Source organism: Eulemur rufifrons, chromosome 20 (genome assembly GCF_041146395.1).
Source record: "Eulemur rufifrons isolate Redbay chromosome 20, OSU_ERuf_1, whole genome shotgun sequence".
In the NCBI taxonomy this organism is placed as follows: Eukaryota; Metazoa; Chordata; class Mammalia; order Primates; family Lemuridae; genus Eulemur; species Eulemur rufifrons.
Window position 1 is genome coordinate 28,284,323 of NC_091002.1, and position 24,655 is coordinate 28,308,977.

At 39.2% G+C, this 24,655-nt stretch overlaps 1 protein-coding gene across 2 annotated transcripts in view; it reads left to right on the plus strand.

Annotated features, from left to right (window-relative positions):
• The first annotated feature begins 2,064 nt into the window (after positions 1-2,064).
• Positions 2,065-24,655, plus strand: part of ATRN (attractin) — a 138,449-nt gene continuing 115,858 nt past the window's right edge. For both annotated transcript variants that reach the window (XM_069496339.1, XM_069496340.1), the window contains exon 1: positions 2,065-2,505. In XM_069496339.1, the coding sequence (XP_069352440.1) occupies positions 2,105-2,505 (401 nt within the window). In that variant the 5' untranslated portion in view covers positions 2,065-2,104. The remainder of the gene's footprint in view (positions 2,506-24,655) is intronic.

Below are 24,655 nucleotides of genomic sequence, written 5' to 3' on the forward strand. Positions count from 1 at the left end.
AGTTTAAGAGAATTTGCAGCCATCTTTAATCCACCATACAGAGGTAGAAAGTGTAGGGGACTGTTTGATAAAAGCAGCAAAGGAGAAAGAAGATAGTAATGTTACTCTTCACAGGTAAGATTTTGTTTGTTTTTTAAGGACAAGATAATTTGAGCGTGTTTGAAGACTGAGAAAAAAGAACCACAGAAGGAAGTAAGAAAGAGTGGTTGCTGCAGCAAGGTTCCAAGACTTCAGGGAGCAGCCATATCTAGTACAGGGATTGGTGTTTTGTGGATGCAAACCCTTTGTTATCCCCGAGTGTTGGTAAAATCATATGAAACGTCACAGCCTGGGCTCCATTTTGCTGTGGGGAGGGAAGGGAAGGGTTGCTTCCACTTTTGGCCTGGAATAGTAGGGGGAGCTGTGTCTCTCGCAGCTAGGGCATGGCCCATGTCAGCTTTCCGCATCTGACTAGGGCCAGCCAGAGGGTAGGGCCATGTCTTCAATTTCCCTACCCCTCCTACACAGCCCGACGACGTAGGACACTGCAGCAAAAACATAACCTGCAAACCAGAATGTCGGTACTGGGGCCTAGGCCAAACAATAGGTTTAAATGAGAAGGATGTGTGGGTGGAGAGCCAGGGGCACGCTGTTGTGCAATTCAGTTTAACCAGGCCTGAAGGGGATGCAGAGTGAGGATGGTCAGCACCTGGGTATGAGTGTGGGGGTACATCCTAGTATCTTAGAATTCTGTGATCTGAGATAAAACTGAAAGGCTTCACAGGTATATGAGGGGTTTTCTTTGTTTCTCAGAGGCTGAGGTAGAACTGTAGGGATTATTCCTCACAGCACACGGGTTATGTTGCACAATATTCTGGTTATCTATTGCTGAGTAACAAACCTCTCTAAAACTTGGAGGCTTAAAACAGCAACGAGTTTATCATTTCTCAGGATTTTGGATAAGGCACAGCTAGGAAAGACCTGTCTCTGTTCTAGATAATGCGGAACAGCAAGGTTGGAACAACCCAGAGAGCGTCTTCACTCAGTGACTGATCCCTTAGCTAGGATGCGTCCACCAGGGTCACGTGTCTGGGGCCTTTCCCACTCCATGTGGTTTCTCTCCAGCAGGGTGGATGAAGGGAAACCACTCATGAACACTAAGAGCTTAAAGTCAAGGCTGCCAGGTCGTTTTAAAGCTTGGAGCTGGAACTGACACATTGACCCTTCCACCACATTCTTTACTGGTTAAATCGAGTCATAGGCCTAGTCCAGATTCTCAGATCAAGGACCACACAAGGTTACGCTGCTGACAGGCGTATTTCATTGGGGACCACCAAAGTAACAAACTACCACACAAAAAGGGCCTTAGGGACAGATCTGAGCGGGCTGAGGGTGTTCCATTTCCTAATTCTAAATTGCCCTCTCTTCAGAGAAGATGGTTCGCGGGCAAATGTCGGGGAGCAAGGTAACCCCAAACTTGTCCCACAGATTAACGGTGTTAAAGGTGGGGGGTCTGGTCTGCCACGATCAGCCTGTTATCAAGGAGGCCTGGCTGTGTGTGTGTCTCATTTAGTCTATCAGGCATTTACTGAGCACAGCCTATATGGCAGGTTCATAATATACGTTATTTCGTTATCCCTATTTTACCGAGGCTCGAATGCGGCACTGCTGCTTCCACAGTACCGCACCTAGCGCCACACCCCGACACCGCCTCCCCGCCCTCTCCGCCCCGCAGCTAGAGTTGGGGCAGAGCGCCGAGGGCAGCGGGGTCTCCAGGAGGGCAACACTCGACGCGGCCGGCTTGGCTGGCAGAGCGGCCGGCTCCCAGGCAGCCAATGGGTCGGCTACTCGGTCGCCGCCGTCCCGTGCGAAGGGCGACAACTAGAGCGCTGGGGAACCTCGGCAGCGAAGTCGGGTCTCAGCTAGTCGCGCGCACCCGCGCCCCGCCCACACACGCACGCACGCGCGTGCAAGCCCCGCCCGCCTCTCAACTCTGGTCCCGCCCCCAGGATTGACCGCCCGAGCCACCGTCCGCACAGCCCCGCCCCGCACGGCCAGGCAAAGCGGAGCCGGCCGTGCGGTGTGCGTGTATGTGTTCGCGGGGCGCCGTCTCAGCCCCGGGAAGATGGTGGCGGCGGCGGCGGCGACTGAGGCGAGGCTGAGGAGGAGGACGGCGGCGACGGCAGCGCCCGCGGGCAGGAACGGCGGGCCGCGCCCGGACTGGGACGTGACCGGGGCTGGGAGGTCGGGACTGGGGGCCGGGCTGCGCCTCCCGCGGCTGCTGTCGCCGCCGCTCCGGCCGAGGCTGCTGCTGCTGCTGCTGCTCCCGCCGCTGCTGCTGCTGCTTCCCTGGGAGGCCGAGGCCGCGGCGGCGGCGGCTGTAGTGTCGGGCTCAGCCGTAGCCGAGGCCAAGGAATGTGACCGGCCCTGTGTCAACGGCGGCCGCTGCAACCCTGGCACCGGCCAGTGCGTCTGCCCTGCCGGCTGGGTGGGCGAGCAATGCCAGCACTGCGGGGGCCGCTTCAGGTGAGTAGGGGGTGGTGTTGGAGGGCCGGGCCCAGCGGGAGACTGGGGGCTGAGGGGCGCTCGAGTCGGCTCCAGGCCAGAGGCAGATGCCGGACAGAAAGTGGAGAGGGTAGGGCTGCCCCACGGTGTTCTAGGGCCATTTGCTTCCTGGGAGATCGTGGTCTCTGGCCTGGGGAATTCCTCTGGTGGAAGGTGAAAAGGTGCGAGGCAAGGGTGTGGGCACCCCGAAGGTATTTGGGTGCCGCGGGCTAGATTGGAATAATGCTGGGGGTCCCAAAGAGTATCAAAGGCAGTCTTTGAAACTGGGCCTATTTCGGATAAAAGAGGTATCAAAGGAAAGGTAAGTGAGCCAGTCTTACTTAAACAATTCCTTTTAACATCCATTTGTATCGTAGAGCCCGATGAGTTCCGTAGAGCCCGATGAGTTCCCCGACTGATTGGAGATATGGGATACTCTGAAGAAACAGGGCCCTGGAAGTGATTTGTTGGCCAGAGATAAAAGAGAAAGGGTAGGATCATGAGATAATAGGAATAGAAGAACCAGTGGCTGTTGGCTAAAGGAAGGTGAGGAAACTAGTCTTTTGAAGCTCACTGGAGGTGGCAGATTGGAACAGTCTGTGGTAGAGAGAGGATGGAAGGAGATTCCTGTTTGCCCTGGTTTCTGGACAATACGGAGTTCTGAGTTGGCCTGGTTCAGGGCAGTACCTCTTGGAGAGATCACTCATTAATTAATTAGCAGTTATCTATTATTTGCTTCAGTTGTGCAAGGATTTCCAGATAGCACACACAAAACAAACAGTTTAGCCAGACTTTGGCCTGGTGCACAAGGAGTTTGGAATATGACAAGAGAAAGATATGCACAGACATAACCCTAGCCATAGGGGCTACAGAGTCATTCATGCCTTTGGCATATATGTACTGAACACCTCCCATGTCTGATGTGGGGGAGTGGGGAAATGTGAACAAGACAGATGTCCCTGGTCTCATGGATCTTCCTTTCTAGTGAGGGCAGCAGGCACGTAAGTAAATAAGTGAAAGAAATGAACAAGATAATTTCAGATAATAGTAATCAAGAAAATAAAACAGGGTGGTCTAATAGAGAATTATAACCTGTGGTGACTTCAGGAGAAGCCTCTCATTTGAAGCGACATTTGATCTGAGACCTGAATGAGGCAATGGAGAACCTGGGGGATTTCAGGGGTGGAGAGGTTGTGACTAGCTGGGTGGATGAAAGGAAGACTTTGAGGAGGAGATAACACTGGATTTGAGCATTTGAAGCTAAGTAGGATTTGGAAATGAGGTGCTGGGGAAGAAAATTCCAGATGGAAGGAAGGATGCAAACAAAGTTGTGGAAGCTGGAATGTAAAGTTTTGTTGGTGCCTATGTAAAAGACAGTTATGAGAGAAGAGCTTAAATTATAAAACTGTAGACTCAGGTAATGTCAGATCTTCTAGGGAACTCAAAGAACATTGAGCAGATGGGCTCTGTAGTTTTATGGATGGAGAAACCAAGTGACTTCAGGACCAGTATGTAGTGAGGCTGGTCTTATTACTTCCTTGGGTGTTTTGATTTATGAATTCTGTTAATCCGCACATATTTGTTGAGGGCTCCTTTGTGTTAGGTTGTGAGATATAGTGGTAAACTAAACACAGTTCTTTTATGGAACTTACATTCTAGCTTGGAAATAAAAAATTCAATAACCAATTCATTACAATTTTGTTTAAGGCTGTGGAGGTGAAGAGCAAGGGACAAATAGAGGACTTGGTTTGGAATGATAGTGAGGTTGGTTACTGAGTAAGTGACTTTTGAATTGAAATCTGAGGATTCAGATGGTACTACCTATGAGAAGGGGGGCTTGCTGAGGGGCCAGCATGTACAGAGGCTTGGGACGAGTGGGATCATGGTAGGCTGCATGAAAGACCGGGTGACTGGAGCAGAGAGAGCAAAAGGGAGCTTGGCAAGACTTGAGAGATAGGCAGGGGCCAGGCCAAGTGGACACATGTGGGCCAGATTGAGAGTTTTGACCTTTAGCCCAAGAGCAGTGGAATGGCATAGTTCACTCTTGTTTTCATGACATCAGAGGCTTTTAGATTAGAGCCAGAGTAGGAATGGCCTTGAATGTGAGGCAAGAGTATTTTGAATTTGAGGAGCGTCCAAGATCAGGTGAATGGATAGTTGGATCAGATTAAGGTCCTTCAAGTTCTAAAAATCTGGGACACTATGGTAGGCAGTGGGGACCCACACAGGAAGAACATTCATAGCAAGACCAAACTGTCTGTAATATGCAGAGTAGGTCGACTCATTTTTGGCCATGAGAGATGGTGGGCAGCTAGGCGGGATCTGTTGGCATGATTCAGGGCAGTGGTAATGAGCTTGAGACAGGGATAGATGCTGTGTTGGGTTGCAGAAGCAAAGTGAACAGGTCTTTCTTTGAAACTGGTTTGCTCTTGGGAAGAGAAAGGGGGATGGTGAAGGAAAGAAAACTAGATCCTATCTTGGGCGATTGAGAGGGTGGTGATACCATTAGCAGACACGGGGACACAGGAGGAGCAGGTCAGAGACATGTTTAATTTTACATACACTGAGTTGTGTGTTCTCAGGGTATGCACTTGGCAGATGTAAATGTTGGAGTCATCTATATGTGAGGGAGATTGCCAGGGAGAGAGATAGGTCTTAGTGTCCATATGAACAGTCCAGAGAATTGGAGAAGAGGCACTTGTTACAGGGAACAGGCAGCCCTGACACTGGGTGTCTCAAATGGTGTCACGTGTGAGTGGAGGGGTTTCCCTGGTTATTGTGGGCCCTCCCTTTGAGCTGGTTCTAGGTCATGTCGTGCTCTTTCCTGGGCAAACAGTTATGACTTTGGTCCTGATGATACCATTATATTTTGTGGGCTTCTGGAATTTGCATTTTAAAAAATGAAACTAGAAGGAATTTATGTCTGTGGTCTTTTTAAAAAACTTTCTTTACATTTTTAGTTGAGGGATTTTTTTTTTTTTTTTTTTTGGGGTGAAGAGTGAAATGTTGGTTTTGATTGCAGTGGTATGTATCTTGATTTAACTTATAAATCTCCTTGTTACTAAACTATAAGACATTAAATGAATACCTTTCTGGTTTAGAATGGCATCAAGTCAGAGTAGTTTCTAAGCTTTTTAGTTCTGTAAATCCTGCATTATAATTGCTGTTATAGGTCTTTTTCATTAATCGATTTTTTCTTTTTATTATAATTTTTTTTTCTTTTTAGCATCATAGGAAAGAACAAGAGAAACTGTTTTTATGTACAGATGACATGATTTTTTTTTTTTTTTTTCCTGACCGGGTCTCGCTCTGTCACCCAGGCTACAGTGCTATGGTGTGTTCATAGCTCACTGCAGCCTCGAACTCCTTGGTTTAAGCAATCCTCTTCCCTCAGCCTCTGGAGTAGCTAGGACTACAGGTGCAAGCTATCATGCCCAGCTAATTGTTTCTTTTTTGTAGAGATGGGCCTGGCTATGTTGCCCAGGCTGGTCTTAAACTCTTGGCCTCAAGTGATCTTCCTGCCTCGGCCTCCCAGAGTGCTGGGATTACAGACGTGAGCCACTGCGCTTGACCTTTCATTAATTGGAAGGAACCTAGGATAATAGGAGGATTAGATTTCACTAGAGTTATTACTGAGTGCATACTATATGCCAGGGACTTGGCCAAGCATTTTCATATACATTGTACTGTTTAATTCTCAGGACAACTCTGACGGTATTATATAAAATTTGGATTATTGTATGGTGGTAGTTAGTACATTTTTTTTCCCAAATGAAAAATGCTACAGAAATGATTAATTAGAGTAAGGTTAATGGTGTCAGTTTAATAAAAATAACTATAGAATCTTTGGTGTATGATTTCTAAGGCATTACCACTTTCATTCATTTTTATGTGAATCTTCATAATTCAGTGACTTCTGCTTGTGACATCACCATCAAAATTTTTCTTTGGAGAATAAATAGGCTCCATCAAATTAGGGATTAAAAATATTAAGCCCAATTGCAAAATTAATATGCATTCAATTCTCTTAAGTTCCTGCTATACAAAACTTTTAGAAGATTGAATAGAATAATCTAGTGAATTGGAGGCTTATAGTTACCCATAATGTTAAGATGTACTTTCTATAGAAGAAAAAGAAAGAAAACAAGTATTTATTGAGCATCTATTTTCTGCCTAAAACATATAGAAAGAGCGGTAGTAGTGGTCACAGCATTTGCCACCATTTTTCTAGCATTTCTCCATTTTTTCCCCAGGCATTGTGCCAAATGGCTTTTAGAAATATTCCCCTTTTAATCCTTAGAGTGAAGCCATTCCCATTTTACAGATGGGTAAACTGAAGCTTGGAAATACTGAGTAACTTGCCCAAGGCACAGAAGTTACACAGATTTGGGGTTTGGACTCAGGCCTTGTCTCATTCCCAAACCTGTGTTCTCTTTGTTGTACCGTTGGCCTCTCATTTTTCCTGAGTCCAGTCACCCTTTATGAGCATTCTTTGAAAGGGCTGACCTAATTCCAGCAAACACTTTGAGAAACAAAGGAGGGAAAATAGATTTTTACAATAGGAAAGCTAGCATAAAAAATCATAAATTTGCTTGACTCCAGTTGCTTTGTAATTACTGAAATGAAATTTCTGAAAAATAAAATTTGAAGAAAGAAAAAGGTAAACAATTTTTTTCTTATAGTAATTACTAACTGATGTTGACCTTTGGCCTCAAGTTTATGTTCATAAATCCAATTTAGGCTTATCTGTTTTCCCCAGTAGAATATAAGTTCCTTGAAGGCAGGGGTTTTTATCTGTTTTGTTCACTGTTACATTCCTAGAGCCTAGAATAGTGCCTAGGACATGCAGTGCTTGGTAAATATTTGTTGAATGAAGGAGTGAAATTCTACAATATAATTTTTATGACTTTTTAAAAAGTCATCTTTACCCATACATGTCTTTTGTCCTCATATTGCTCCTGAACTTCTCTGTCTTCTGTTTGCTGGGCATCTTTACTGGGATGTTTTACTGTCACCTCATATTGAGCCAGGACTAGCACCAAATTTCTTATGCTTGTTGAAAACAATAGTCTTTTCCTTTGTACTTCCTTATTTCAGTTGCAAATCCAAATTTAGATAACCAAAGGTCAAAATTTAGGAGTAATCTTTGGCTCTTTCAACCTGTTTATTCTCCTCTAAAGTTTTATAAATTTGTTCCTTTCCATTCCTCCTGCTGACATCCTGGCGTACTTGGCCCTTCCCCTCGTTGTGGACCTGCTTCTGTTGCACTTTAGTTGGTCTGTGATACCTGCAGAGTCTATTGCAAACTTTGTAATATCAGTCTCCTAAAAACACGTATCACTGTTTTGCTCAGAAACCTTTTTTCTTTTTTTTTTTACTTATTACTTGTAAAATGACCCTTAGCAGAAGGCTCCCACTACCTTACATACATCCCATTTTTTGTAACCAAATCCTTTCTACTTTGTAGTTTTTCTGTATCTTTGCTAAACTCTGTGCCATTCCTCCTCACCACTTCCACGTTCTTTCTTTTCTTCTTTACTTACCTAGGTTCTACCATCCAAGGCTCATCTTCAGTTCTGTGTAATCTATAATAGCTAATTTTTCCAAATCATACCCATTATCTTCTTTTGAGATGAGTCATCAACTCATTCAATTCATAGATAACTTCTGAGTGCTTACTATGTATTCGGTACTGTGCCCTTGCCTTGAGGATATGAAGGTGGTTAAGAGTCAAATTTTGCATTTTCCTCAGAGAGCTTATAATTATGAAGGGGAGACAGCTATGTGCACAGCAATTAGAATTTCATAATAAAAATAACAGTATATGGTGCTGGACTAATATGTAATAGAGAGACTAACTCTTTTGGGGGCTATGGTGGATGGCATCACAGAGGAGAGGACATTTAGGTAGGTCTGGAAAGTTTAGAGTGAATAGACCATCTGGGGGGGGGGGGAGGCATTCCAGAAAGAATGAAGTGTTTGTGCAAAGGCAAAGAATCATTCATTATCATACTTAGTGTATTATTAATATTAATAGTTTCCTAGGGCTGTTATAATGAAATACAACAAACTCATGGCTTAAGACAACAGAAATTTATTGTCTCATAGTTCTGGAGGCTAGGATTCTGAAATCAAGGTAAGGACAGGGCCATGATCTCTCTTGAAGAGTAGGGGACTGAGTATATGTCCATGCTATTTTCTTAGCTTCTGGAGTTACCAGCAGTCCTTGGCATTTGTTAGCTTGTAAATGCATCACTTTGGTCTCTGCCTCCATTACTTCAGTCTCACATGCTACTGTCCCTGTGTGTCTTTGCTCTTAAAGACACCAATCATATTGGATGTATGAGTATCACCTCATCTTAACTTGATTGCATCTGCAAAGATCCTGTTTCCAAATGAGGTTACATTCAGAGGTACCCAGGGTTAAGACCTCAACATATCTTTTTTGGGGACACAATTCAACCTACAACACGTAGAGAACTGAGCGTAGATGGATGTTGCTGGAGAATAACTTCTGAGGATTGCAGTAGAAGGGGTTGAGACTGAAAGATGACAGTGTGTCTTCCCTCTTCCCTTCCTAACAGTCTCCATCTTCAAGGTGTGTCCTTGACCTAGGATAAGCCATTTAGGGCATTCCAGTTTCTGACTGTGCTGATTGTTTTGAGATAAGCATGTGACCTAAACGGACTCACTCAGAGTGAGTCTCAGGACTTTTGCTAGAGACCTCTCTTCTCTGTGGGCGTTTATGAAGGAGATGCTTTGCCACCTTTTCTGTGTGGTGAAGAACTATAATAGCTAGCATTGCTCTTGTGATAGGAGTCCACCTGAGGTCGTAGCAACTCCCAGAAGAGGGAGGACAGGGGAGAAATGGAGCTGGAGACTTGAAGACTTTCTGAATCTCTGGGTCAAGCCTTGCCTAACGCTGTACTTTTTGGGTTTTTGAGGTACTACAGTCCGTATTTTTCTTAAGCCAATTAGAGTTAGATTTCCTGTCACTTACAGTAGAACGATTCCTAACATACAGGGAGAGGTAGAGCCCGCTGATTGGGTTAGTCAGCTTAGGCAGCTATAACAAATTACCATAGACCTTACTTCTGTGAAAGGTTCCCAAGATAGGCAAATATTTTTTATTTACCCAAGTATAGAGGACAGATAAATATATAGAGAAAAGAAGAGTATGTTTATGATCAAAACAGTTTTTACTAAATATGATTAACTGATTTAATACATTTGTAGGATATCTTTATCTTGAGAATGAACTATAGAAGTATGTACTTGGTATTGTGGTTGAAGAGAAAACTTACATTGCTTTTTCTTTTTAACATAGTCTTGTTTCTAAAACTGAAATGAAACTGCAGTTGTACTTTTTGAAATACTGGCATTTGTTTCCCACTTAAATCATACTCTACCATTTTCTGTGACTTCCCAAATGCATTTTAGGAAAAATGGCTCCCATCTATACACTATATATCTATACATTATATATTATTCTAATCCTTCATTTTTTTATTTTGTTCCTTTAATTTTCCCTTTTCTTCCTATACTTACAAATTAGTACTTTATTATTAACCTGACTTTTACTAGTTTTTCCTTCTTAGTATGGCTTTCTTATATTTGTTTTGCATTTTTCTTCTCATTTTATGTCATATCTTTAACTGCTTTTCTTTTATCACTTCAGACCATCATTTGATTTCACCCTTTCAATTTTTAATTCTTTAAGTTTGCTGTTTTTTCAGATTACATTTTGGGTAACTTAAATTCTGGCTATTTATTTACATGCTTGCCTATTTTGAATTTTCTATTTGCTTTTTTTTTTTTAGAATTTGACATTAATAGTGTACAGTTATTAAAAGAATGAATTTTCCAATTAATTTTTGGTCTTTTTGGTATTCTAAGAATTTTCTAATTTGTTTGTTAATAAGCCAGTAAATATTAGGGGCTGGAATTGTTTCAGGTGCTGTTGAGAGACACAAAATTAACCTCCCTTGACCTGTGTTTTCTAAATTTTTTGATTCACAAATCAAAAAATTCTCTTAGGAATTAAAAAATAATCTTTAAAAAAATGTGCCCTGTTTTTGGTAAGATTATTTTATGATTTTAAATAGAGTAAAAGTAATTTGTTAGTAGATATTATAATGTACACATTAAATACAATTTATAATGATATTCACAATATGAAAATTAAAAATTGACCTTAACCCTGCTTAACATGTGGTACATGTTTTATGTACTTTAAGTTAATTATGTAAAGAAAAGCATGAATTATAAACAAATAAAAATGACATTTAATTTTGGGATCAAATTTATATTAAAATAGAGATTGAATTTGACTCTGTTTTGTGCTATTAAAAATAGACAATTTTCCTGTCTTAATGTTTGGTATTCATGCATTTGTGCTTTAAAAATTATTTTTAGAATATTTCTTGTGTTTTGATTCTAAATGATAAAATGATAGCGGTTTTCAGCTATTCATAAGCATTTCTCTGCAAATAGCACATTTCCTGTGTGGATAGGTTTTTTTCTAAATTGAATGAAAAGGCCAAGCTGGCTATAATTGTCACTTAATTTTCCCTTTTGAACATTGGTTTTTGAAGTACTGGAGACATCTTACAAAGCTATACAAGGATTTTGATCAGAAGATTTGGCAAAGGTGATCTTGAGGCAGATTTGCAAAATTAGATTCATTTTATGCCCTTCTATACTATATAAATATCTTTGTATCTTATGCTTCTCTTTTAATAGATGCTGTTACTGTTTTTAATTTAGAACAGGACTTGGACCACTGTTTGAGAAACGCTGACCAACACTGACAAAACATAACTGGTTACTTTAAAGTGATGGTATGTCTGGTGCTGGTTCAATGCCTGGACTAACTTCCTATTAATATGAAATATTTCAAGCCTATGTAAGAGATGCAGAGAACATCTTTGTATCTGCCACCTAGGTTTGCTGAATTTCTTTCATATTAATAATATTCTAAGTAACAAAATATCATAGGTACCAATCAAAGTCCCCGTGCTACCCCTTCATAATCCTGTTTGGCTTACTCTCTCTCCAGAGGTAACTAGTATGGTGAAGTTGATGTTTATTATTTCTCTTGCATGTTTCTATTTTTGCTACAGATAAATATATATGTCTGTGTATATATACATATATATATATAAAATTTCTCTAATCAATGTCTTGTTTCCTTCCATAAATAAGATCATGTTTTTAAACTTTATAAAAAATTATTCTGTAGCACTTTTTTCACCTAATAATATGCTTGAGATTTTTCTGTGTTGATAAGTGTAGCTCTAGTTGATTCAGAGTTATATTAATTACAGAAGGATTTCTATTTACTCATTCTCCTGCTGATGGGCGTTTTGAATTTTCCAATTTTTGCTGTTACAAATAGTGTAACATTCTTTACATATCTCTTCATGGACCTGTGTGTGATTTTTCTCTAGGGTAGTGATCTTCAAACTTTTGAAACACCTCCAAAATAACTTATATTCTCTTTGCCTTCTTGCTTACTTTTAGGTTGACATGCAGTTGACATATACCATTTTTCAAAAAATGGGTTTATATAGTTGCAAAGATATAATTTCTAGTGTACTATAAATACAGCTACTGAAAAAAAAATCCCATTATGCAGTATTACTTCTTAAAAATATATTGAGTAGAATCCAAATTTCATAGCAGTTTGATTTTCATTCACATTCATTTTAAAAATAATTGAGTAAGGTCTTATTTAGCAATTTTTGTATTTTTTTCTTAAATTCTTATTTGCATTCTAATTCCCTGATATAATTTTTTTCCTAGATTATCAATTCTGCCCCATTGGTCTGGATGTCCTACATAGCATATAATTCTTATTTTACAATGTACAATTTAGTGATTTTTAATGTATTCATAAGGTTGTGCCACTATTGTGATTACCTAATTTCAGAATGTTTTCATTATGCTACAAAGGAAGGCTGTACCTATAAGCTGTCACTCCACATTCCTCCTTTCTCCTAGCACCTGGCAACTACTAATGTACTTTCTATGTCAATGGATTTGTCTAGTCTAGATATTTCATATAAATGTAATCATACAGTGTGTGGTCTTTTGTGACTGACTTCACTTAACATAGTGTTTTCAGAGTTCATCTATGTTGTATCATGTATCAGTACTTCATTTTATGGCTGACTAATATTTCGTTGTATGGAGATACCACATCTTATTTATCCACTCATCAGTTGATGGACATTTGTGTTGTTTCTGCCTTTTGACTATCATAAATAATGCTGCTGTGACCATTTGTGTATGGGTTTTTGTGTGGACATACAGGTTATGTCTCTTGGGTATATACCTAGGAGTGGAATTGCTAGATCATATAACTGTATGTTTGACTTTTTGTGGAACTGCCAAACTGTTTTTCATAGTGACGGCACCAGTGTTCTTTCCCACCAATGTATGCGGGTTCCAGTTTCTCCACATTCTTACCAATACTTGTTATTTTCTGTGGTGTTTTTTTTTTTTTTTTTATTATAGCCTCACTAGAATGGCTATCTTATTGTGGCTTTGAGTTGCATTTCCCTAATGATTATTGATTTTGAGTATCTTTTCGTGTGCTTTTTGGCCATTTGTGTATTTTTTGGGAAAAATGTGTACTCTAGTCCTTTGCCTACTTTTAAATTGTGTTGTTTTCTTATTATTGAGTTATCAGACTTCTCTATATGTTCTGGATAGTAGACCCTTATCAGATATATGGTTTGTAAATATTTTTCTCCCATTTTATTGGTTTTTGTTTCACTTTCTTGATAGTGTCTTTTGGCATACAAAAATTTTAAATTTTAATGAAGCTTCATTTATTTTTTCTTTGGTTGCGTGAGTTTTTAGGTGTCATATCTAAGAAATGATTTTCTAATCCAAGGTCATGAAGACTTACCACCTGTGTTATATTTTTAAGAGTTTTGTAAGTTTATCTCTTACACTTAGGTCTTTGGTCCATTTTAAGTTAATTTTTGTATATAGTGTGAGGTCCAACTTTGTTCTTTTGCATGTGGCTATCCAGTACTAGCACCATTGTTGAAGAGACTGTTGTTTCCTGCATGGAATGGTCTTGGCACTCCTGTAAAAAGTCAGTTGACTCTAGATGTACAGGTTTATTTCTAGACTCTCAATTATATTCTGTTGACCTATTGTTATGTCAGTATCACACTGTTTTGATTACTGTAGCTTTATAGTAAGTTTTAAAATCCTCCCATATAACTAAAAAAAAGTTTTATTTTGAGATCATTGTAGATTCACATACAGTTGTAAGAAATAATAGAGAGATTGCCTATACCTTTCACCCATTTCCCCCAGTGTTAACATTTTGCATAACTATAGTATAAGGTTACAACCATGGAATTGGTATTAATACAATCCATTAAGTTTATTCAGATCTCACCAGTTTTACATGCACTTATTTGTGAGTATAAGTTCATTTCCCCCGTAGAATTTTATTCTGATGTATTTCTATGCTTGAAGATAGTTTATTGAGCATCCTGTCATACTTCTCTATAACAAGGATTTATATGGAAATGGAAATTTTTTCCTGTGACCATTAGACTCTATGTGTTGAAGATTTTCTTTTGGATTAACTAATCCCTATGGTTATTTTTGTACACAAGTGAGCAAACTAGATAAATGTAATACACATTTTTATAAATTTTGAACATCATAGCTACATTTTTATTGGAAAAGCATTTCTTATTGAGATGGATGGTACTTTTGAAAATATCCAGGGGTGATAGAACTTACTGCTAGAATGAGACAGGGTTCAGTGTAAGTCTTACTCCCTTTTTTTAATGTAAATGTAAAACTGAGAAAGCTTGTGATTACATTTCATACCCATCATACTGGAGTGAAAAAAAATAGCTAAAATACGTCAACATAAATGATGGGAGTGAAAAACTGGACCAATGAGTAAGTATATCTAGATGATTACACTTATTGAAAATGAATAAGTATATGCAGATGGAAGAAACTTTGTCAATAGTGTCTCTCAAGTGTTTGAACTCCTTTTGTGTTATATGTTCAAAGTCAAATGGTAATGTTTCATGAAAAATTATTTTAAAGTATCTACCAGGTGACAGCTGAGTTATATCTGCCTTCAGTTTCGTTGTGAGCAAAAAATTGGAAACCACTTAACTTTTAAAAGGATTTGTTACCTAGTTATTAGAATCATTTGCTTTCTCAACAAGGACACTGCTATTTTGAATTATTTTTTGTTAGGTGCCCTAAAAATTTTTGCATTCTGGGAGTAGGTGGGCTAGAGGTATGCTTTGGCTTGTGCTGGATGGGAAAGTCTTCCATAAGGTTGGGAAAGGAGACCAGCAAGACCACATACTTTTCCTCAGGCAGATTAATTTTAGGAAGGAGAGTATGTGGAAGATACTGTTTAGAAATTTATTACATTTGAACTATCCAGACCCTGTATCTCTTGAAAAGTTTCCACATACCAACCCAAGTCAGTTGAGGGCTATTCTCTGGAGTGTATTCCTAGGAGTAAAATTGTTAGATCAAAGTACTTCAATTTTAGATATTGCTAAATTGTTCTTAAAAGTAATTGGTCCAGTTTTTTGCTCCTTATCATTCATGTTTAGGTGTTTTAGCTATTTTGTTCACTCCAGTATGATGGGTATGAAATGTACGATGTATGGCTATTTCATTTTATTCACTCTATTACTAGTGAGGGTGAGTATCTTTTCATATATTTTTAAAGGCCATTGGGTTTTCTTTTATTTGAATTGCCTTTTCCTGTCTTTTGCCCATTTGTCAGGTGGGTTGTTTGTCTTTTGCTTTTTAAATTGGTTTACAGGAGTTCTTTATTCTCGATGTTAATTCTGTGATCATATATACAGAAATGATCTTTTCCTAGTGAATGCCTTGTGTTAGTTTAACAATTTAAAATTTTTATCTGTCAATGATTGAATGAATGAATAAATAAATAAATAAATGGTGAGAAGAGACAAATCTTCCGTACAGAATTCTGATTAATATAAGTAGCTACTCCCCCTTCAGGAGGTAGAGCTTAATTAATTTCTCTCCCTCCCCTCCCCTTGAGTATAGGCTGTACTTGGTGACTTTTATTCAAAGAATAGAATATGGAAAGGGGAAAAATAGTAACTTGACAGTGGAGAAACCTGGCAAATATCATCTTACTTAAAGGATCAGGGTTAACATCACAGTGATAAGACATGTTGGCATCATGTCTCCAGATGTGATATGATTAGGAGGGAATGTCAACTCTGTGATATTTTTCCCCAAATCCATAATCTCAGTCTAATCATGAGAAAAACATCAGACAAACTCAAATTGAGGGACATTCTACAAAATGCTGGACAGTACTCAAAACTGTTAAGGTCATGAAAAATAAGGAAAGACTGAGAAACTGTCACAGAGCAGAGGAGACTAAGGAGACATGATGAATAAATGTCATGTGGAATCCTGGAACAGAAAAAATACATTATCACAAAAGTTGGGGAACTTTGAATAAAATCTAGAATTTAGGGAATACACCAATACCAATATTGGTTTCTTAGTCTTGCAAGTATACTGTGATGATCTTATATGTTAATATTAGCGGAAATGGGTGAGGAGTATATGGGCATTCTCTGTATCATCTCTGCAATTTTTTTGTTAATGTGAAATTATATTAAAAAAATTTTTTATTAAGAATTTTTTACTTGATTTTATTGGATCTAAGATTCCATTGATTATGATATACCATTATTTTGTGTACTACTAAAAAAGAAAAATGCTTCCAGTTAAATTAATATGTGACATAATAAGTTCTTGTTAAAATAAATAAGTGTATCTTTTTTTTTTTTTTTGAGGCAGTCTCCCTCTGTTGCCCTGGGCAGAGTTGTAGTTGCATCATCATGGCTCACTGCGACCTCAAACTTGTGGGCTCAAGTGATCCTCCTGCCTCAGCCTCCCAAGTAGCTGGGACTATAGGCACCTGCCACTGTGCCCGGCTAATTTTTCTATTTTTAGTACAGACGGGGGTCTCATTTTTGCAGAGGCTGATCTCGAACTCCTGGGTTCAGGCAATCCTCTCGCCTCAGCCTGCTAGAGTGCTGGGATTAGAGCTGTGAGCCACCACGCTCGGCCAGTATCTTATCTTTCCCATTGCTTTTTCTTTTCTTTCATTACTGTATATTTACATAGACTGTTTGAAAGAGATTGTAGTTACAAAGAACTGATAGCGGGCAGGGTTGGTCTTTGGTTGAATGTAACCCTTGTTTGTGTTTATTTTTGCCTAGTATTCAGGGCTCTGTGAGAGATTCTCGTTATTGGATAAGGTTGAGAGCATATTCTAGGTAGGGGAAAGTATGTGTGGGTGTCTGGATTGGCTGTCAGGGAGGGAAGGGGAATGTGGAAGGAACAAAGGTGCAGGAGAGGGGGGAATGGGCACAGAGTATTTGGGGGACAGTGAGAACTTACTTATCAGGGTGAGGGGAGGGATTGTCATTCTTAGTAGTTAGAATGTCAGGATCAGGAATTTAGACGTCATTCCATAGTCTGTGCAGAGTTATTGTAAACATTTGACAAGGGTAGTAATGTGATGACATTGGTGCTTTAGGAATGTTCTGGCTGTAGGGTGCTTAGTAGATTTCGTGGGCTGGTCTCGGAAGCTGTGAAAATAGCCACAGGTGTTGGCAGTAAGACTACTCTGAGTTGTTTTGAGCTCGAGGTAGAGTGTAGCTGTGGGAATGAGATGAATAGATAGATCTAAGGAAACTTTTGATGGCAATTGTATCATAAATTGGTCATACATGCGATAAATGGGATAACATGGAGGAAGAAACTAACAAAGGATACATCAACATTTTGAGCCTGGGAGAATGAGGTTATTTTGTCATTTCAGGTAGACTACAGTTGAATGGAAAGCTATATAACCCATAAGATCAGGGTTGAGGTTTTTTTTTTTTGTTTTTTTTTTTGGTTCTGAAACTCTTTTTGTAGTTGTGCTGTCCTTTTATGATCTTTGAGTCTTTCCTTTCTATTTAGAAAAATATAACCTTTATATAGCTATTAAAGGGAATGCTTTACATAAACCATTGGACTTTTCTTGATTCTTGTTTTTTGTTTTTTGAGACAAGAGTCTCACTCTGTTGCCCAGGCTAGAGTGCCGTGGTGTCAGCCTAGCTCATAGCAACCTCAAACTCTTGGGCTCAAATGATCCTTCTGCCTCAGCCTCCCGAATAGCTGGGACTACAGGCATGCACCACCATGCCCGGCTTATTTTTTCTATATATTTTTAGTTGTCAGGTTAATTTATTTCTATTTTTTAGTAGAGATGGGGTCTTGCTCTTGCTCAGGCTGGTCTCGAACTCCTGACCTTGAGCAATCCTCCTGCCTCGGCCTCCCAGAGTGCTAAGGTTATAGGTGTGAGCCACCACGCCTGGCCTGTCTTTTGCTTTTATTGAGTCTTTCAAGGTAGATGATTTATTATTATTACTTAAAAATATGGTAGAACCATATTTTATGGTAGTTTTAATTATTGTGGATGGGTATAATGTTAATAGTATTAGTATATCCTAAATATTAAAACATATAGCACTCATTTGTGATGTTATATCATTTATAATAGCTATAGCTTTATTAGTATTTTTAATAATTAGGACACATGCTTAATCTTTTACATGTTAGGGCCATTAGTATGAGTAAATATTTATGATAAATGTTTTTCTTTGTATTTTGGTTTTAAGGAATTAGATCAAAATTTTCTGATTAGAGAAGAAACTTTGGAATGCAGAAATATTTTTAATATTGGTGCCAATCATTCAGCCACTTACTTTAACACCTAGAAATTCCAAGATCATATATGGAAGATTTATTCTTGATTTGGTGTATTAGAATTGTCTGTGGAACTTTTAAAGACACCATTGCAATGCCTGGATCCCACCCAAGAGGGGTTTGTGTTAGGGCCCCATCATTTGTGTTTTTTAAAGCTCTGTGGGCGTTTTGATGTTCATTTGAGAATTTATATCAGGTTTGGGTGGGGGCTTTGTTAGTGTATTTTGTTTCTTGCTTATATAGTTAACTTTTTGCTTAAAGCGTTGATAACAAAGACCAGCAAGTTAGCTGATCTAGACATCACAGTGAGACTATTTGAACTTCTATGTGGATTTAAATTATACAACAAAATTCAATAGCAGTTCAATCTGGGCTTGCATTATTAGAGGACTGGTTAAATAAAGTATGGCACGTTCACACAGTGGAGTACTGTGTGGCTATAAAAAGGAATGAAGAATATCTATATACTGCCATGGGGTCATCTTGAGAATACGTTGTTAAATGGAAAAAACCCACTGGAGCAAAATAAGTAGTATTGTATGTTATCATTTTTTATTTTATTTATTTATTTATTTATTTTTTGAGACAGAGTCTCACTTTGTTGCCCAGGCTAGAGTGAGTGCCGTGGCGTCAGCCTAGCTCACAGCAACCTCAAACTCCTGGGCTCAAGCGATCCTCCTGCCTCAGCCTCCCGAGTAGCTGGGACTACAGGCATGCGCCACTATGCCCGGCTAATTTTTCTCTATATATATTTTTAGTTGTCCATATAATTTCTTTCTATTTTTAGTAGAGACAGGGTCTCGCTCTTGCTCAGGCTTGTTACCATTTTTTAAAGAAAGGGGGTCTACAGGTCTATAAATATATATTATTGTGTATATACATAGATACACCAATGGATTGATAAACCAAAAACTAATAAAAATAGTTACTTTAAGGAGCAGGAGGGAGTGGGGTGGACGAAACAGGGATGGAAGCTAGAGTTCTGAATGCACTTTGTTTTGTGGATTAGGTTTAGAACCATGCTAGTGCTTTCCCATATTATAAAACAAAAATAAGTTAAAATGAGAGAAAAAGGCAATCTCTAAAAATCAAACGCAAAATGAAAGAAGTGAACCTAAATGTATATTGAGGCTGAAGCACACAGAATATTTCAAATGACTTTGAAATACAGTAATTTGATTGTACCTTTCTAGTGGGATATATCCCCAGGGACAAAGAACTACAAAGATATTGTAAACTGTTTTTAGTAATCATGTATCTGGTAGTATTGTTGGTGATATTCCGAAAGGTGTGCGTTGTAAGGTAAAACAAATGGATAATTATAAAGGATAGAGGCCCTGGATTTTGGTGTAGAAAAGAGAGATACAAAGGTAGAATCAGAGGGATTGTGTGAGAATCTTGGACTCCTCAATTTAAGTTGGAGATGTCAGTATGAACTCATGATGTTTTTTCCTTTTTGAAAATGTATTTCCTAGTTTTCTCTATTGAAAAATCCCAGAAACTAGCCTAGATAGCATTGAGCACTTCTAGTGCCAGACCCTGTTCTTTAAATGATAATTGCCACTAAAAGGAACTTTGGGTACCTTAGAAAAACAACTTATTTTGGGTTGGGGGCAGGAATTATCTATAAGATGAGTGTGAACATCTTTTCATATCACAAAACAAGTAACTAGGGAAATTTTCATTTCCATCAATGGTAGAATAGCTTTTTCTAAGCTAGTGCTTCAACTAAGAACAAGTAGAAAAGCTGGAAAATGCTTTTAAAAAAATCTGTTTGAAGGCTTTGGAGAGTGAGCAAGGCCGAGAAAGGATCAGAGAGCCAAAATTTTGGAGAGAAGGTAAACTCGGAGGAGCGAAGCCAACTTTGGTACAGCTTTTCCCTTGGAGTGATTTGCTGATTTGAAATATGTAGCTAAGGGATTGAACACAAAATAGTGGCAGAGAGGCTGAGATTCTAAGCAGAGTTTTGGTGGTCATGCAGGGTTGGGGGACAAATTTGGAGTTTAGGGCCTGCAGAGAAAGAGGGGCACTGGAAAACACCCCAGACTTTTAGTTGGGAATGCTGAAGGATGGGCTATACCCTGTGCTTAAAGGTGAACTCAAAATAGATCAGCTGTCACAAAGGCTGAAGCCTAGCTTTCAAATTACCTCAATCCCTGATTGGATTAACGAGGTCTGCTCTTAGCTTTATTGCTTACTAGAAGCAAATGTAAATCTTCTGTGACAGCATCAAGCATCGCCTTAAGTTACCTGTATTGTTTTATATATTTAGTGATAGTATATAATATATATAAATATGTACTATATATTATATAAAAATAAAAGAATTAACTGAAAATCAAGAAGGAAAACAGATAATTGAAATAGACTCCTAGGGAGACTTCAATTACAGTCGAGATAGTATAGACTCATTTTTCCCTGCTCCTCTCTGCTAAGTACAACTACAAATCTTGGAATTGGTACAAAGGACATCCAAAGGAGAACTCTTAAAGTTTATAAGAGGAAGGTGAGCTGGTTTGGGACCACAGGATTGGAAGAACAGCATAACCACAGAGCATCTTGCATCCTCCTGTCTAACAGGCCACCTAGACCAGGTGTTTCCTGATCCCTCTGATCTAGCAGCAGACTATGGGCCAGGTAGGCTCATTCCTCCCCTTAATCAATGAAAGTCCCTCTGTAAATATCTGGCAAGCTTGACAGCATTGGCAGAGGGAGTCAGTTGGGAACTCTAGCCCTGAACCTAACCCTAACCCCGACCCCATGTATATAAATGGTGAGAGGAAGCACTCTCCTTCCTTGCCTATTCTGAGACTTAGCTTTTCTACTGAAAGACACCAAGGCAGGTAGGCAGAACTGGCAAGACATACCCAGCTATAGCAAGCAGTCCAGTGTAGGAAGACTCTGTCCCAGTGGACTTAAGACTCTTCTCTTCAGCCCAGAGACACTAGGATGGATACTACCTGCAAAAAGGACATAGACACAGCAGATGGCCTGGTCCAAGAAGTCTCTGGCCCTGTGTACCTGAGCCTCTTCTTCCCTATCCAGAGACATGGGCAGTTGGGTGGAACTGGCTGGAGGGATATACCTATAGTAAGTGGTCTATTCTGGGAAACCTGTTTGTCTCTGTGGGCTGAAGGCTTGCCTTTCCCACTCCAGAGACTCTAGGGAAGCTGAGGGAAACCTAGGGCTATCACACCCTTCTCCCACTAAGAGATACCTGACAGCCTCACTTGGAGAAACTCCTTTTGCCCCCTTAGGTAGCACCAGCAGAGGCCAATGGGAACCCAGTGCCACTACATAAACAAAGCAGGCTAAATAAGACTGCAGAAACTCTGAAAATTAATCTGTCATTGAAATAGTAGCCCAGAAAAGTAAAACGAGACCTGTGTGCTAAAACTAAACAGAGTGACTACTCTTTAAAAAAAAATAGAGATTTAATAGGAGCCTTTGTGTGTTAGAGCCTTCCAACATAATAGACAAATGTTCAAGGTACAATAGAAAATCACTTGTCATATCATCAACAAAGAAAGCCACTACAACTTGAATCAGAAAAGATAACAGATACTAACACAAGATGAATCAGATGTTGGCATTTTCTGACAAGGATTTTAAAACAGCTGTCATAAAAAATGCTTTAAAATCAATTAAAAATTATCCTGTAACAACAACAACAAAAAATCTCAGCAAAGAACCAAACGAAAGTAATTAGAACCAAATTAGAAATGAAATTAAAAGGAACCAAATGGGCTGGGCCTGGTGGCTCACACCTGTAATCCTAGCACTTTGGGAGGCTGAGGCAAGGAGTTCAAGAGGCCTCCTGCTTGAGGCCAGGAGTTCAAGACCAGCTTGAGCAAGAGCGAGACCCCATCTCTACAAAAAATGAGAAAAAAAATTAGCCAGGCACAGTGGTGGCACATGCCTGTAGTCCCAGCTACTCAGGAGGCTAGAGGATCTCTTGAGCCCAGGAGTTTGAGGTTGCAGTAAGCTGTGATGATGCCATTGCACTCTAGCCTGGGCACAGAGCAAGACCCTGTCTCAATCAATCAATCAATAATAAAAAAATAACCAAATGAAAATTTTAGAACTGAAAAGCAACAGAAGAAGAGAAAACCTTCCTGGACAGGCTCTCAGTAGTAGAGTGGCAATGACAGAAGATAGAATTAGTAAACTTGAGGACAGAGCTATAGAATTCATTCAGTCTAAACAGAGAAAAAGCAAACTATAATACCAAAAAAAAAAATGACTTGTGGACAATTACAAAAGATCTAACATTCATATAATTGGATTTCCAGAAGGAAAGGAGAGTAAGTGGGACTGAAAGCATATTTGAAAGAAATAATGGTGGAAAACTTACAAATTTGGCAAAAGAAACAAACCTGAAGACCCGAGAAGCCATGCAAACTCCATACAGGATATACACAATGAAATCTACGCCAAGATGCGTCATAATTGAACTCTTAAAATCTAAAGGCAAAGACAAGGTCTTGAAAGCAGCCAAAGAGAAATGCTGCATTTCTTATAGGGAACACCAATTCAAATAACAGTAGATTTCTCATCTGAAACCATAGGGGCCAAAGAGAAATCACACAATATTTTTAAAGTGCTGAAATTCTGTATTTGGGGAAACTGTCCCTCAGGAATTAAAGGGAAATGAAAACATTCTCAGATGATGGATCACTAAAAGAATTTGTTGCCAGCAGACCTACTCTTAAAGATTGGCTGAAGGAAGTTCTTTAAACAGAAAGGAAATGATAAAAGAAGGAATCTTGGAGCATTAGGAAGAAAAGGAACAATGGAAAGAGCAGAAATATGTGTACATGCAATAATAAGACTGTCTTTTTCCTCCTGAGCTTTAGTAGTCATATTTGATGATTGAATCAAAAATGTAAAGCCATCTAACACCAAAGATGATGATATTTAAATGAAGATAAAGCACTTAAATGGAAGTGAAGTTTCCACACTTTACTCAAAGTGGTAAAATGTTGTTAGTAGTAAGTAGATTGTTATAAGTCACATATTTATATTATAATAAGTGGAGCAAACACTTAGAAAACTACACAAAAAGATAAAAACAATATAAATCAATCAAGATGGAATCCATGATGTTTAATTTTAGGTTTAAACTTGACTGGGTTAAGGGATACCCAGAGAGTTGATAAAGCATTATTTTTGGGTGTGTCTGTGAGAGTGTTTCTGGGAGAGATTGGAATCAGTGGACAGAGTAAAGAAGATCTGCTGTCACTTAATGTGGTTGGCCACCATCCAGTTGGTTGAGAGTCTGGATAGAACAAAAAGGCAGAGGGAAGATGAATTTCTTTTCTGTCCTGGAGCTGGAACACCCATCTTCTTCTGCCCTTAGCCATCAGAATTTCAGGTTTTCCAGCCTTCAGACTTTAGGACTTGCACCAGCAGGTCCCCAGGTTCTTGGGCCTTTGGCCTCAGATTGAGAGTCACACCATCGGTTCCCTTGGTTTTCAGGCCTTTGGACTTGTACTGTGCTATGCCATCAGCTTCCCTGGTTCTCTAGCTTGCAGACAGCATATCATGGGACTTCTCAGCCTCCATAATTGTGTGAGCCAATTCCCCTAATATTAATAAATCCTCTCATATATCCTATATGTTCCGTTTTCTGGAGAACCCTAATACAGGATTCTAAAAAATGTTCAAGTGACCCACGGGAAGACAAAAAGAGAGAAACAGAAGAACAAGAACTTATGCCTTAATGTGTTAATAATTACCTTAAATGTAAGTGGACTAAATGTACCTACCAATCCAAAGACAGAAACTGGCAGAGTGGATGAAAAAACATGACCTAACTATATACTACTTATAGGAAAGTCACTTCAAATTCAACCATATAGGTAGATAGAAAAGAAATGGAAAAATTAAATCACTGCAAACATTGATCTAATAAAGCAGGAATGGCTTTATTAATACTGGATAAATTAGACTGCAGAACCAAGAAAATTATCAGAGTCAAAGTGGGACATTACATAATGACCAAATGATAGATTAAAGGTTGCCAGGGCTTAGAGAAACGTGTGCATGATTATAAAAGGGCACTATAAGGAATCTTTGTAGTGTTGAAACTATTAAGTACCTTGACTGTGGAGGTGGGTACCTGGACAGAATTGTGACTGAATTGTGTGGAACTTCACACACTTATTGTCACATACGCACATACACACAAATGAGTATAAGTAAAACTGTGGAATCTAAATGAGATTGTTTTATCAATGTCAGTATCCTGGTTGTGATATTATTCTATAGTTTTGAAAAGTGTTACCGTTTGCGGAAACTGGTCAAAGTGTGCAAG